We start from the raw sequence: 15508 nt of genomic DNA on the forward strand, positions 1-15508 counted from the left end.
TAAAAAAAATTGGAAGCCATTTGTAGATTTATTTATGTTTGAAATCAAATAAATTTAAATTTGATGAGAAAAAAAACCGGGAAAAATTAGGACAAAGCCGGGGAAAAAACCGGAATTTTGTTGAACGAAAATAGTAAACACCCTGAATTATACATTAAAAAAAAAAAAAAAAAAAAAAAAATTGAAAATTGGAATCTAAAATATTGTAATTTCTATTTTGAACTACTTTGACCCAATTTTTGTAAAAAGGAAATGAAATGAATAATTTTGTAACTTTTCAGAAGTTCTCCGTCACATCCTAGTATGATGGGCGGCCCAATGGTACCACGAGGACCTGGTCAAGGACCTCGTGGTACTGGAACGGGTATGCGAGGACCTATGGGACGTGGCGACTATGGTAAGTTTTTCACATCAGTCTTACTATGTAAATCAAAAATAATCGTGCGAAAAGCTAACCAGATTTTTTCAACTTATATAATCCCCTGATTATAAATCAAATGCCATTCAAAATTGTCAAATTTCAACTTTTTATCATTTTTGGATAGAGCATCCAACCAAGTCTATTTTTATTTTTCTTCAATTTTCATAAAAATTGCATCGAAATATTATAATTCTGAATTTTCTAATTTAAAAATTAAAACTATTTTTCAAAAAATACATTTTTCAGACTCAATAAAATACAAAAATGTTGATTTTAATATTTATTATGCAATCAGAGGATTATATGAACGTTTTTAATTAATTTTGATTTAAACAGTTATGCTTTTTATGTCCCATTTTGATTTTAATTATTAATGTGTTTATTTTAATTACATATTTATTTATTTTACAAATTTCAATATTTATTTTTTTAAATTTCATGTGACAAAAGCCTGACTAGATTATTAAAAGTTTTTTCTGTAAAAAAAATACAAATTTTTCAAACAATTTTAAAATTCAAATACATTTAAGAGATATAATTAAAGTTCAAATTTGAAAAAAGAGCAGAAAAATGAAATAAATGAAAAGTTGGAAATATTAAAAGTTGAGATCAAAATTTTACTATAGTGTGATACTTTTTCATAAATCATAACGAATTTAATATATGAAAGACAAATTATGGTTTCGAAAAAAAAAATAATAATGATGATGATTGAAGCTTTTTTCTAAATTATTTCTGTGATTTCAGACGAACTGCAATTAGAAATACTTTATAAGAAAAACTTTAGGTGAAATTGACATAACACAAACGTCCCGCATGCTTATGGGAATTTTTTCACTATCTCACTACATACCTTAGCTTACGCGCATGATAGAAAAAACTTTTGACAAGAGTGAAGAATTTTTAACATATTTTTTTCTTTTTAACAAACGAGTGAGATAAAAAATCCTCTTTCTTATCGATCCACAATCCCGTTGTTTCCTAATTTCATTCTCTTTATTGTTCAATTTTTATTTTCAATAATAATTAAAATTTGTTATAGCAAAGTAAATAAATATTTTTATGAAAACTTGTTTTTAATTCCCTTTTGTTGTTATTATTTGAAAAAAGGTTGTAGTGAGAGAGTGCTCATAATTTATTAATTCAAATGAGCAATAGAGTCGAAATTTACTATTTCTTTGATGTTTATGGAAACAACTAGAGTCAATAGTTTTGCTTTAAAATATAATGAATTTATTTCTAAATGAATGAATTAATTTGGCATTAATTTAAGAAATATGTTGTTCTATTGGAATATAATGAATTAATTAAAGAATGCAATAAATAACAAAAGCCAGTAATGTTTCCAAATAACACTGCAAGTATATAATCATCAGGCGCACCTTTTTATTACCTTACCACTACCACTTCCTGTTTCATCTGTTTTTTCTGTTTGTCACAAAATTGTTGCATGTGTATTGTTTGTTGTTTTGATTGTACTCATTTTTATTTATTTTTTTGGTGTCCGAGCGGTTATTATTTATTTCAAGTGGCAGTATTTATTATTTGTGCACATTTTTTTTCAATCAGGGAGAGTTGTATCTTTTTTTCCAATTTTTGTTAATGTGAGCGTGTTTATGAATTAAATATATATTTCCAAAAATCGGCATGTAATATCAATAAAATGTTTGTTTGCAGCTCTCAAGGAAATAGGTAAGCCGCGACAATTATAATTGCGTCACTTTAAATTACTTATTTTGGTAGTTTACCCTTTTTTTAGTTGAAAACTCTCAGCACTCCCTTTCAAAAATGTACACTGTATGGAATTGTGGAAAACTTTATTTTAATCATTCGAAAAAGGAAACAAATTTTATGTTTAGCTCTATTTTTTATTTCTTTCGTGTAAATTTTTTAGCGTTTAAGACAATGTTATTAGGGCTCAAACTAAGTTCGTAAATTTACTTCAAGTCCGTAAAAGTCAGTTTTTTTGAAAAAAGGCCATAAAGTTCGTAATTTGATTGAAAAAGAACGAAAAGTTCGTAAATTGTACGAAATAATTTGCAGAATTTTAGAGAAATTATAAATGATTGCAGAAATTCTTCGCAGAAAAATAAAATAATAAATATTTATAAAATCCTTCGCAGAAATTCAATTCTGTTCAGAAATTTTTAAAACTTCTCGTTAAAAGTTCAATTATCTCTAAACATAATAAAATTATTTTCGGAAATTCAATTATTTTCAAAAATTTTAATAAAATTTCCCAAAAGAATTCAATTATTTAAAAAAAATTATATGAAAAAAATAAAATTAAAAAAAAATTTAAAAAAAAAATTTTTTTTAAACAAATTTTTTCTTAAATTTATAAAATTATAAAATTATAAAATTTTACGTAAAAATTGAATTATTTTCATAAAATAATAAAAATACCACAGGAATAATTCAATAATTTAATAATTCAATTATTTAAAATAAATTCAATTATTTTCGTAAATCATAAAATTCTTTTTAGCAATTCAATTATTTTTATAAATAATAAAAATCATCGTAGTATTTAAATTATTTTTAATACAATTTTAATCAAAATCCTCGAAAAATGTAATTATTCTTAAAAATTTTAATAAAATTCGTCGAAGGAATTCACTTATTTAAAAATTTGTTGATAGAATACTTTATAAGAATTGAATTTTAAGAAACATTCAATTATTCAATGAATTATTTATTTTTGACTTTAAATTATTGAATTCTCGTAGAATTTTTTAATAAAAATTAATTCAAAAACGAATTTTAGTTCAGATTTTACATAATAATTAAATATTAAGAGCATTTTATCATAAATTTTTAAAAATAATTGAATTTTGTAAAGATTTTATCTTCAAAATTGGCAGAATTTTAATTTTTTTTCAAAAATGTTATCCAATTAAATGATTTTTAATATAATTATTTTAATAAAAATTTCTAAAAGAATTCAATTATATAAAATAAATTCAATTATTTACATCAATAATACAAAATTTCAGAGGAATTGAATTATTATTTACAAATTTAAAAAAAAAATTTTTTGCTGTTATTTAATTAATTTCATAAATAATACAATTTTTACAGGGATTCAGTTTTTTCGTAAATAATGAAATTCTTTTTAGAAATTGAATTATTTTCATAAATAATAAAATTCATTGCAGAATTTCAATTATTTTTAATCGAATTTTTCGAAAAATGTAGTAATTATTCTTAAAAATTTTATTAAAATTCGTCGACAGAATATAATTATTTAAAAATTTGTTGATAAAATTCTTTATGATAATTCAATTTTCAGAAACATTCAATTATTCAAAAAGGTATTTATTTTTGTATTTAAATAATTGAAATCTTGTAGAATTTTCCAATAAAAATTGATTTGAAAATGAATATTAGTTAAAATTTTTACATAATAATTGAATATTGAAAGCATTAAATTAAAGCGTGAATTTTAAGAAATAATTGAATTTTGAAAAGGTTTCAAATTAAAATCTTTGAAAATATGAATTTTTCATATTTTTAACAAACAATTCTGTAGAAGAATTAATTTTGTTGAAAAAAGTTTATTAGAATTTTATTTGAAATTATTTTTTTTGAAGTTTTTATTTTCTAATTACATATATTTAAGTGAAAAATTTCCAAATAATTGAAATTTTGTAAAATTAAATTGTAAACAAATGAATTTGAAAATCCTCAAAGAACTTTTTTAAAAATTATTAAAAATAATGGATTTATAAAAGAATTTTAGTTAAAAACAGTAAAAACAACATTTAATTTTAGAGAAGTGAAAAGAATTCATTTATTTAAAAATTTATTTGATAAAATTCTTTAGGAGCATTCAATATTTTAAGATTCATTCAATAAATGATTTCTTTTTGTATTTAAATAATTGAATTTTCGTAGAATTTGCTAATAAAAATTTATTTAAAAATTAATTTCAGTTTAAATTTTTACATAATAATTGAATATTAAGAGCATTTTACCAAGAATTTTTAGAAATAATCGAATTTTGAAAAGGTTTTATTTTAAAAATTGGCAAAATTTTAATTATTTTCAAAAATTTTCTTCAATTCAATGATTTTCAATATTTACTATTTTAATAGAATTTTCTAATAGAATTCAATTTAAATCAAATTTTAATAAAATAATTCTAATTATTTTCATTAATAATACAAATTTCACATGAATTTCAATTATTTTTAAGTACAATAAATTTTATTCGAATTTCTCTAAATATGTAATTATTCTTACAAATTTTATTGAAATTTCTCTAAAGGATTCAATTTATTATTTAATAAATTTGTTGATAAAACTCTTTATGAGAATTGAATTTTAAGAAACATTCAATTATTCAATAAATTATTTATTTGCATTTTATTTGTATTTAAATAATTGAATTCTAGTACAATTTTTTAATTAAAAATTGATTTAAAAATGAATTTCAGTTTAAATTTTAGATAATAATAATTGAATATTAAAAGCAATATAGCGTGAATTTTGAGAAATAATTGAATTTTGAAATTAATTTTTTTGAAAAAGTTTAATTGAATTTTTGTTGGAAATTGTTTGAAGTTTTTATTATTATTAAAAATAATTGATTTAAAGAATAAATTTAGTTGAAAATTCTTGAAAATAATAATTGAATTGAAGTGATGAAAATAATTTTGGAGTAATTGGTCCGTAATTTTTCATTTTCGGCCCGTAAAGTCCGTATTTTTAAACAATACTTGAACTGGTTCGAGCCCCGATAATGTATTTTTGTTATTTTAGAGAACTTTAAAGTAAGGCTATTTTTTTCTCTCTCTAAGTTTGGAGTAGTTAAAAATAACTAGAAATAAGGTCCTTGAAGTTGGCGTTGAAAATGAACCTCTTTGAAAAAAATGGTTCAGTTGCGATGAGAAAACAAATTTTTTTGCACTTACCATCGACGCCAACTTCAGAGACAAAAGAATAGTTCCGACTAATTCAAATTTAGAGAGTTTATTGTAGGAAACAAATGTGCAATCCTAGAGTTAATTTTTTTTGAAAAATGAATACGAATTTCGTGCATAAGATTTGAATATAAAAAGAAAGAGAGAAGGTAATTTTTCGCAGTCCATGCAGAGTTCATTTTCTATGAAACGTGATGGTGGTAGGGTAATCTTTGCGAATTTTTGTTGGATCTATTTTTTATTTCTATAAAATAACGAGTTGAAGTTGATTTTTCAAATGGAAAGAAAATCGCGATGTCTTGCAATGTTTTTTAAGTTTAAAGAAGAATTTTTCTTGAGTTTATTTATTGGAATTTAAGTTTAAACAAAAGAAGAGAAGAGAAGAAAGTCGATTTCAAAATTTTGTTCTCTTTTCCCGGCATGCCTTTTTTATTTTTTCTCTAAAATTAATGATTATTTCAGTAAGTTTCCAATTGGACATATTGTGGCTAAATTTGGGTCTATTTGTAATGTGTGTTTTTATAGATTATGATTACGACTATTACGGTTATGGGGATTATCGAGGTGGCTACAGTGATCCATATTACGATGACTATTATCGATACGAAGATTACTATTTCGATTACGCGCCGCCTCCGCCACCTGCCAGAGGGAGAGGCAGGCAGCCTCAACCGGTGGGTCGCCTTTTTTAATGGTTTTAAAAAGTCGTTTTCGTTCTTTCAAACGTATATTACTTTTTTTAAAAATTAGCAGTAGTTTGATTGTGGCACAGTGTTCGCGGACTCCCTTTTGTCGAAAACTGAGAAAGAAACAAAGTTCTAATGTTAATAGACTCATACTGCCATGCCTCCACATGTCCTTTGACACTAAAAGTACACTAAAAAATTAATTGAGCCTGTGCGTGTCATTAACTTCTTTGGCTAATTGTTTTGTGCCAGCTTGGATTAATCGCTATTAATCAACGCAGGGATGCAAGGTTACTCGCACTAATCACTTTTTTTTAATTGCACTGCATCCGCGGCACAGAAATCAATAAATGTCACTGTCTGGGATTTGCAGATCTTTCCTAGGAGACGTCTGTCGTCGAGGAAACTGGAGTATCAAACTTCAACACTTTTACATTTACTTTTACCCTTTTACAATTCATTCACATTCCCAACTTTTCTCATTGCGATTTACAAAATTGTTTTAAAAAATCTTTTTTTTTCTTTTTTTTTAATCTTTTTTTATCTTTTTTTAAAATTTTAACTATAAAAGAAGGTTATATTTTTTTCTTGCACCATTTTTAACCCAAAAATATATAGGATGGTAAAAAATTTGAAAATTCAATTTTTAAAGAGGTTAAAATTATAAAAAATAAAATGAAAAAAAAATTTTTAATAAAAAAATTATAATTAATATTTTTGCAAATCCATGCGAGAGGTTACTTAAAATTATAAAACAAGTTTAGAAAAAAATTTTCGTTAAAAATTTGAAAAAATAAAATAAATAAATGAAATAAATATTGAATAAAATATATATATATATTGAATAAATATTGAAAATTGTAAAAAAAGATTAATTTTGAATGTTCAAATTTCTAAATTTTTGACATTTTTTCAAAGTTCAATAATTTTTGATTATTGATTCAATTTTTTTTAACGAAAATTTTTTTCTAAGCTTATTTTATAATTTAAAGTAACCCCTCGCATGAATTTGCAAAAATATGCAACGAGTTAAAAGATAAAAATACAATTTTCAAATTTTTTTTGCATCCTTTATATTTTTGGGTTAAAAATGGTGCAAGAAAAAAAATATAACCTTCTCTAATCAAAATTTAAAGGGGTCAATTATTAAATTACTTATTTTCTGTTAATTTTCCATATTTTGTTAATTCGTGTTTTAATTTATTAAAATTTTAATCAACCTGTATAATCCGCTTAAATTTTTTAAAACACATCTTAATCTAATTCTTCCGAAATTTTAAACGATTTAAATTTTACATATTTTTTTATAATATTAATAACTCGTTTCAAAATTTTTAAAACATGTCTCAATTTAATTTTTCCTAATTTGAATAAAATTTTAAAATATTTTTGTAAAAGTAAAAACATTTATGAAAATCTATAGTTGACAACAAAATAAAGAAACACTTTTAACCACATTTTCAAAATTAAAAATTTTTACAATTTTTGTTTTTCAATAAATAATTTTTACATCATTTTAAAAAGAAATTAATAACTTAAAATTATTTCTTTATAAATGAATGGGGATTTTTTGATAGTTAATTATTGTGCAATTTTAAATAAAAAGAATTGTAAAACAAATTTTGTATTTTTACAGGGTTGCCACAAGTCAGAGAATTCAGGGGAAAGTCAGGGATTTTTATTAAAAGTACTGGAAAAAATTCAATTTTTAGAATTCATAAGAAAATTATAAATTTGGGTATTTTTTTTTTTGTTTGACTCATAAACTATGAAATTACCACGAAACCGTCAATTTTTTCTATTTCTGACAATAATTTTTAAATAAATAACTTGATTCATAAATTGATGAACTTCAAAAGGTGTCAATTTGAAATTTTATAAAACTTCAATTTTTAATTAATTTAATTAGAAATTTTAAAAGAAACTTAGATTTTTGAACAATTGTAATATTTCTAAATCTTCTGAAATTAGTTACATTTTTTAATATATTTCTAATTATGAATTAAAAATAATGGATGTATAGAAGAATTTTAGTTAAAAACACTAAAAAAATTTGCATTTTGGAGAAGTTAGAAATGACTGCAGAAATTCAATTATTTTCAAAAATTAAAAAAAAATTCTATTTAAAATTTCAATTATCTTTATGAATAATAAAATTCTTCTTTGAATTTCAATTGTTTAAAAAAAATTAAATAACATTCTCGTCCAAATTTGCAATTATTTTTAAAAATTTTCCTCAATTCAATGATTTTCAATATCTACTATTTTAACAACATTTTTCCAAAGATTATTTGAAACAAATTTTAATAAAATTCTACGAAAACATTTAATTATTTTCATAAATAATAAAAATTCACAAGAATTCAATTATTTACAAATTTGATTTTTATAAATTTCTTTGTAATAATTCCATTATTTTCAATCTTTATAAAAATTCAATTATTTTTAATACAATTTTAATAGAATTTCTCAAAAGAAATGATTTTCAACAAAATTTCCATAAAATTCTATTTAAAAATTAAATTATTTCAAATTCAAAATTATAAAAAGTTAGAAAAATCACAAAAAGTAACATAAAATTTAATATAAAAGTTATCAAAAATTTTATTTTTTAAAATTGAAAAATATTCACATATTAATACGCAAAATTGTGGAAAATAAATTGATTTTTTTTACTTCTATATTTGAATTCTTAAAAATTTTCAACTAATTAGAACAAAAGTGATATGAATTTTCTGAAAATTAATTTTTTAATTTCTACAGAAGACAAGTCAATGATATAAATAAATTTTCTTAAAAAATAAATTTTTTAAATACCGTAGTTTGCATTAATATTAATTAGTTTTTCTATAATAATTTATAACTAACTTTTATTATATTTTGAAATCTTACATTAATATCACTCATATAGATTAAATTTCAATAAGTTTCAAATTGACGTTTTAGAAAGGTTGAATTTTAATTAAAAACTTTTAATTAAAAGTTTTAAAGAAGTTATTTTTTTGAAACATTTATTTTCGAATTTTTTAAATTACTTGAATTTGTGAATACATACTTAATTGAAAATTTTTTGAATAATTGAAATTTCATTAAAATGAATTGAAAGCAAGTGGATTTCAAAAATTATTTTAGTTAAAATTTTTTTTATTTTAATAAGTAATTGAAATTTTAAGAATCTTTTTCAAAAATCATTAAAAATAATTGAATTATAGAAGAATTTCAGTTAAAAATTCTTGAAAAAAATTGAATTGAAATCTTGAAAATAATTTTTGATAAGTTACAATAGAAATTCTTAAATATTGATTTAGAAATTTGAAATTTTGAAAAATCCTAATTCCTAAGGAAAAGTAATAATAATAATTAAATATTTATTTAGAAAAAAGCTGTTGATGTTCCGAATTTTTAGAGTAAATTAAAATATTCTTTAGAGTCAGGGAAAAAGTTAAAGTTATGTCTAGAAATCAGGGAAAAATAAAATCTAATTTTTGTGGCAACCCTTTCAAATATTTTCAATCAACAATAATTTTTAAAAATTTTTAAATAATTTACATTTGTGACGCTCTTTAAAGAAAGGTACCTAAGAAGCAAAAAATTGTAGGTTATGTTTGTAATTTTTTGAATGAAAATATACAAATGCGACGAACTCTTAATATAAACCACTGATGTTTAAATCTTCGTTACACTGAAAATAATTTAAGAATTCTGATTTTATTTTTAGACAATTAAACAAAAGCTTTTAATTAAGAAATAATTTACACTAACATAACCTTAAAATGATTTGCTTCTTTCGTACCTTTCTTCGTCGCGCGTCATATTTCCTAAATTGTTCAAATTTTTATCGGTTAAAATCTTAGTTGACTTTGAATCTGATTCATCAAAATTTTTAATCTTTGGAATTCGAATTCTAATCGATTTCAAATATTATCGTTTAAAACTTTGATTTTTTTATTTACTTATTTTAGGAACAATTTAACAAACCTTTATAAATTATTTTGTTTTTAATTACCTTCATCATGATTTTTATGAATTATATGTCGTATACCTATTATTCATAAAAATCATATTAAGAAACAAAATTTTTAAAATTGTAATATCAGTTTTTGTAAAGTTGACATATTTAAAAAATTTTGAATATTTAAATGATTATTATTTTTACGGTATAAATATTTTCAAAACGTATTGACTTAAATAGAAATCAAAAACGGTAATTTCTAAAAAAAAATTTTTTTCTTTTGAAATTTTATGAATTGTTTGAATGAATTTTTTAAAAGTTGCATTATTTTTTTTAAATATTGCATTAGATAATGCAATATTTGTAAATATTTAGCACTTTTGACCAATGAGGGAAATTTGTAACTGAAAAAAATGTATTTAAATGGATAAAGTGTGCAATTTAAAGAGGGCTTTTTTACTTTAAAATATAATTTGCTTTGCCCTCGCTGATACTCCATTTTTCTCCGCGTAGTCTTTGTTGTATATAACTTTCCAATCTATGTGAACGTCATACATGCAAATGAGTCCCTTTGATTGGTATGCACTTTCTCTCTCTGTCTCTCTTTTTCTCTTTTATTTAATTTTATTTTTCTCTTCCTCTATCTCCTAAAATTTCAATTTCGCCAGGTAAAATTTTACAGATTTTTGCAATTTAATGGAATGTGTAAAATTTTCCCTACTCACGAAATATCACAAAGTGCATACCAATTTTTGATAAATTCCATAACTTTTGACTAACTTTTCCTAACCCGAACACATTGCCACTTTCAAATTGCTTGTAGATCATATCTGAGCCATAGTAGACCCATTCTAAATTTCAGCCAAAATTCAAGCCGGGAAAAGCAATCAGAGAAACAAAAGGATTCATTATGAAAAATAGATCAAGTCTTGAGTGTCGAGTTTGAAACGGAAAAAAGAAAAAAAATAGTTATGAGAGAGGGAGGGAGAGAGAAAGAGAGGAATCAATGGTATTTTCGACATGTTTCACGAAAGAAAAAAGAATGGACAATTTCAATATTTACAGGATCCCCTAACACACTATCCACGAGAGAGTCTTCATTTTCAGGAGAATCCTAACTTTGCACCAGTGTACAGGATATCGTCTTAATTTTTTGTTTTGTTTCATAAACTTTTTTTTGTTATTTATTATCGGCTCGGATATGATGAGAATTGTCAAGTTTGGGCACAACGACGTTTCTTTTTTTTCATTCAATCAATTTTTCTCAAATGTGGCCCTGTTTCTTACAATTTTTTCAATAACTTGACGAGAACAAAGTCTCTAGACACTACGAATACTTTTTTCCTTTATTGTCTCGTGAAAAATAACAATTTTCTCTTGTTTAAAATAAGTGTTGATGAAAAAAAAAAAAAAAAAAAAAAAGATTCCAAAAAACGAGATTTCTCTTTCTCTAATTGATAGATAAGATTTTAATAAAGAGTTTCTTGCAGGATGGAAATTGTGTAAAACTTCCGTGCATTTTAATATCGTCTTAAATCAAGAAGTGACCAAAAGTGAGCAAAAAAAGTCAAGAACAAAACGAAAAAAAATATTAGTTTCCCAATTATACGAGGGTGTCGAAAATTGAAATCATGGCCGATGCAGATAACTGTCATAAGTAACGTGCTTAGTACTATGTGAATTGCGTGCAGGTGTGACTTTTAATGGATAGAAAAGGGGATGAGATGAAAGATACATTACACTACGATTTCAGCTGATGCGGCATCAGTGACACGTCTCACAGCTCACAGCTACTGCTTTTCGCTTCGGCAATATTTATTACTCGCTTATGCTTTCAATACGAAATTGCTTCTTTTTTTTGACAATTGCTGCTAAAAAAATATGCTTTCGCTTATAATATTCCCCGATTGTTTGGGGCGCTTTATTTATTCCATGAATTTGTCTACAATTTATGAAAGACAACATTCTATATGTCACCAGTTTTCTTTAACCGAATTTTAACCGATTTTTGACCGAATTTACTGTAATTTTCATTTAAATCAATTTTTGACCGAATTTTAACCGAAATTACTGTAATTTTCGTTTAAACCAATTTTTAACCGAATTTACTTTAATTTTCGTTTAAACAATTTTTTGATCGAATTTTAACCGAATTTACTGTTATTTTCATTTAAAACAATTTTTGACCGAATTTACTGTAATTTTCATTTAAAATAATTGTTGACCGAATTTACGGTAATTTTCATTTAAACAAATTTTTATAATACATTTTTTCATAATCAAATTTTTATTTAACATAATTTACATTTTGACGTATTTTAATTTACCGGAATTTTCATTTGGTAGAATTTTTATTAAATACAATGTGACAAAAAAATTAGAAATAATTCTTTTTTCTAAGCCGAATTTTTGTTCCTCCGAAATTTATTTAACAGAAATATTTGAGCAATTCTGTAGTTTATATAAATTTCACTTTACTAGAATTTAATTGTGACGCGTTCTGAAGAAAGGTACCTTAAAAAAATTGTAGGCTATGTTTGTAATTTTTGGAATTTAAATACAAAAGGCGATCAATTCTTCTTTAAAATCACTTGTGTTTATAAATTACATCTAAAATTGTAAATAAAAACTGATTTCATTTTTAGAGAGAAGTCATCAATGGTCAGAAAATATTCTGACTCTTTTTGGATTTTTATTTTTCTTAAAAATTTATAGATTTTAAAATCCATTCGTAATTTTGTAGAAAATATGTTTTTGTATTCATTAAAAAATTTCCGAATGAGGAAAATTATTTTTACTATTTTTAAAGCATTTTTTTTTAAACATTGTTTTTAGGTTGAAAATGCTAAAAAAACCGTTGTTATTCAATTTTTTTATAACCGTAAATTCACTCGTTTATTTTTCTATCTAATTTTAAATCATAATTTTTTTAAATAAAAAGTATAAAATACAAAAATTGATAATTTTTTTAAATAAAAAGTATAAAATACAAAAATTGATAATTTTTTTAAATAAAAAGTATAAAATACAAAAAAATGTTGATAATTTTTTTAAATAAAAAGTATAAAATACAAAAAAATGTTGATAATTTTTTTAAATAAAAAGTATAAAATACAAAAAAATATTGTTTTAAATTAGTTTGAAAAATATACAAGTGAAAAAAAAAATAAAAAAATTGAATAACATTAGTTTTTTCAGCATTCAACCTAAAAACGTTTTTTTTCAAAAAAATGCTTCAAAAATAATAAGAATAATTTTTTTCATTCGGAAATTTTTTAGTGAATGCTAAAACATATTTTCTACAAAATTGCGGATGGATTTTAAAAACTATCAATTTTTCAGAAAAATAAACATCTAAAAAGGGTCAGAATATTTTTTGACCGATTTTATTTTCTGACAATTGATTTTCTCTTTAAAAATTTTTATAAAAATAATTTTATAGAAGATTTAAATCGTTTTCTTGATATAGTGAAAAATGTAGTCGAGAAGTCTCCTCTTAAACCGATTTCTGTTTTACACCAATAAACTGAAACTTTTCGTAAAGATAAAAATAAAATAAACATAACCTTAAAATGTTTAGCTTCTTAGGTATTTTTCTTCGGAGCGCACGCGTCACAATTGGACGTATTTCCTAATTCTATTTTCAGAATTTTTATATGCTACAAATTTCATTTAATAGAATTTTTATTTGACCGAATTGTGACCGAATTTGACGAATATGGGGTAAATTTCCACTTTACTGACATCTGAAACTTAGGAAAGTATATTTGACAGAAATTTTGTTTCTACGTCAAAATTCCATTATTGAGACTAAATTTCTGTTAAAAATACTTTTCTAAGTTTGAGATGTCGGTAAAGGGGAAATTTGCCCATTTTCGTTAAATTCGGCCATAATTCGGTCAAATGAAAATTCTATTAAATGGAATTTCTAGCTTTATGAACATTCTACTAAATAGAAATTCTGCCTAATTGAATTTCGTTCAAGTGGAATTTCCATAATGTAGAAAATTACTCAAATGCGGAATTTATGTGAAATAATATTTCAGAGAAATAAAAATTCGGCTAAGAATTCTTTCTAATTTTTGTGTTTATTGAAAATTTAGATAAAAATTATTTCCAATTTTTGGCAATTTATGTCAAATAATATTTCAGAGAAATAAAAATTCGGCAAAGAATTCTTTCTAATTTTTATGTTTATTGAAAATTCGGCTAATAATTCTTTTTAATTCTTGTGTCTATCGAAAATTCGTCTAAAAGTTCTAACAAAATGAAAATTTCGATAAATTAAAATAATAATAATTCATTTAATTTAATTATTAGTAATTAATTATTTAATTATATAATTAAAAAAATACAGTAATCACAGTGAATTCGGTTAAAATTCGGTCAAGAATCGGTTAAGATATTCGATTAAAGAAAACTTGTGATAAATGTCTTTAAAAAAAATCGTAAACAAATTGCTTTATGGAATAATAAGGCGCGGCCCGATTGTTTTTTATGGCCAGTGCATTTTTAGGTTTTTTTTGTCGCTTACGAATATTTTTTTGCCCAAAACATTATTGTTTTTACGAATTATTCGCTTTTCCACACATACTTTCCTTCATTATGGATTATAATAATCTCTGCTAATTCTGCTGCTGTATTTGATTAGTAAAATTTGGCTCTAGGCAAATTTTCCCCCTCTTTTTTCAACACACAAATATTTCTACCTCTAATATTTTTTCTTGACCATCTTTCGCAAAAAAAATATCGTTTCACTCTTTCCAAAACGGGCCGATTATATTGCTGATCGGCCTAACAGACGTTACCCCTCTGTCTTTCAACATATATTATATATATTATGTCACAGGGTTACCACTGCATTTAGAAATGCCATTAATTTTACACGTACTCTCTGAATTTTAGAAGTCGTTAATTTGAGAAGCTCGCTGCTTGAATCGAAGACTCGGAATTCGGAGAGTATCGATATGCGTATATATACATAAAAACGTTTTTCAGAATTTTTAATAATGTTGAGATTAATTAATGCAAATATTTGCCATGTTGAAAGTTATGTATGTATATGCATAGATATTTGTAACCATGATGCAAGTGGAGAGCACAATTAAATAGAGATTGATTTAATAAAAAAAAAAAAAAAAAAAAAAAAAATTGTCTTTTAGCTGTAAATTATTATAAATTTTGGATTATTATGAAGCACATGGGGTAACGATTGGGTGTGTGTTGTTTGGTCAGGCTGGTCGTGGGCGTGGAGTGGTGGCGCGTGGCCGGGTCGGTGGCCCCCAAGCCCGTTTACCAGCCAGGCGGGGACACAACCCCGTAACCTCAGGGGCCCGTGGGGCCCTGCGGCCAACCGTTCGTGGGGGGGTCCGCGCCAAGGGAAGTTTACCAGGTGAGGATGGTCTGTATCTCCACAACGAATCATCTTTTTATCTTATTTACTTATCTACTATTTATGAAAATTATTATCAAAAACAAAATTATCAGAACAAAATTCGTCTAACTTAGTCTACATAATCGCACC

General features: G+C 23.7%; 1 protein-coding gene across 14 annotated transcripts in view; it reads left to right on the top strand.

The window, feature by feature from the left end:
* LOC122500001 (heterogeneous nuclear ribonucleoprotein R) overlaps positions 1–15508 on the top strand; it is a 117110-nt gene that overhangs the window by 85590 nt on the left and 16012 nt on the right. For 6 of the 14 annotated variants that reach the window (XM_043608653.1, XM_043608651.1, XM_043608652.1 and 3 more), the window contains exons 9-12: positions 282–397; positions 2099–2113; positions 5872–6020; positions 15220–15385. In XM_043608653.1, the coding sequence (XP_043464588.1) occupies positions 282–397; positions 2099–2113; positions 5872–6020; positions 15220–15385 (446 nt within the window). Of the gene's footprint in view, positions 1–281; positions 398–2098; positions 2114–5871; positions 6021–10846; positions 11329–15219; positions 15386–15508 lie in introns of those variants that run through there. The other 8 variants (XM_043608664.1, XM_043608663.1, XM_043608656.1 and 5 more) reach the window with 7 other exon arrangements.

This window comes from Leptopilina heterotoma, unplaced genomic scaffold (assembly GCF_015476425.1).
Source record: "Leptopilina heterotoma isolate Lh14 unplaced genomic scaffold, ASM1547642v1 Lhet_180, whole genome shotgun sequence".
Taxonomy (NCBI): domain Eukaryota; kingdom Metazoa; phylum Arthropoda; class Insecta; order Hymenoptera; family Figitidae; genus Leptopilina; species Leptopilina heterotoma.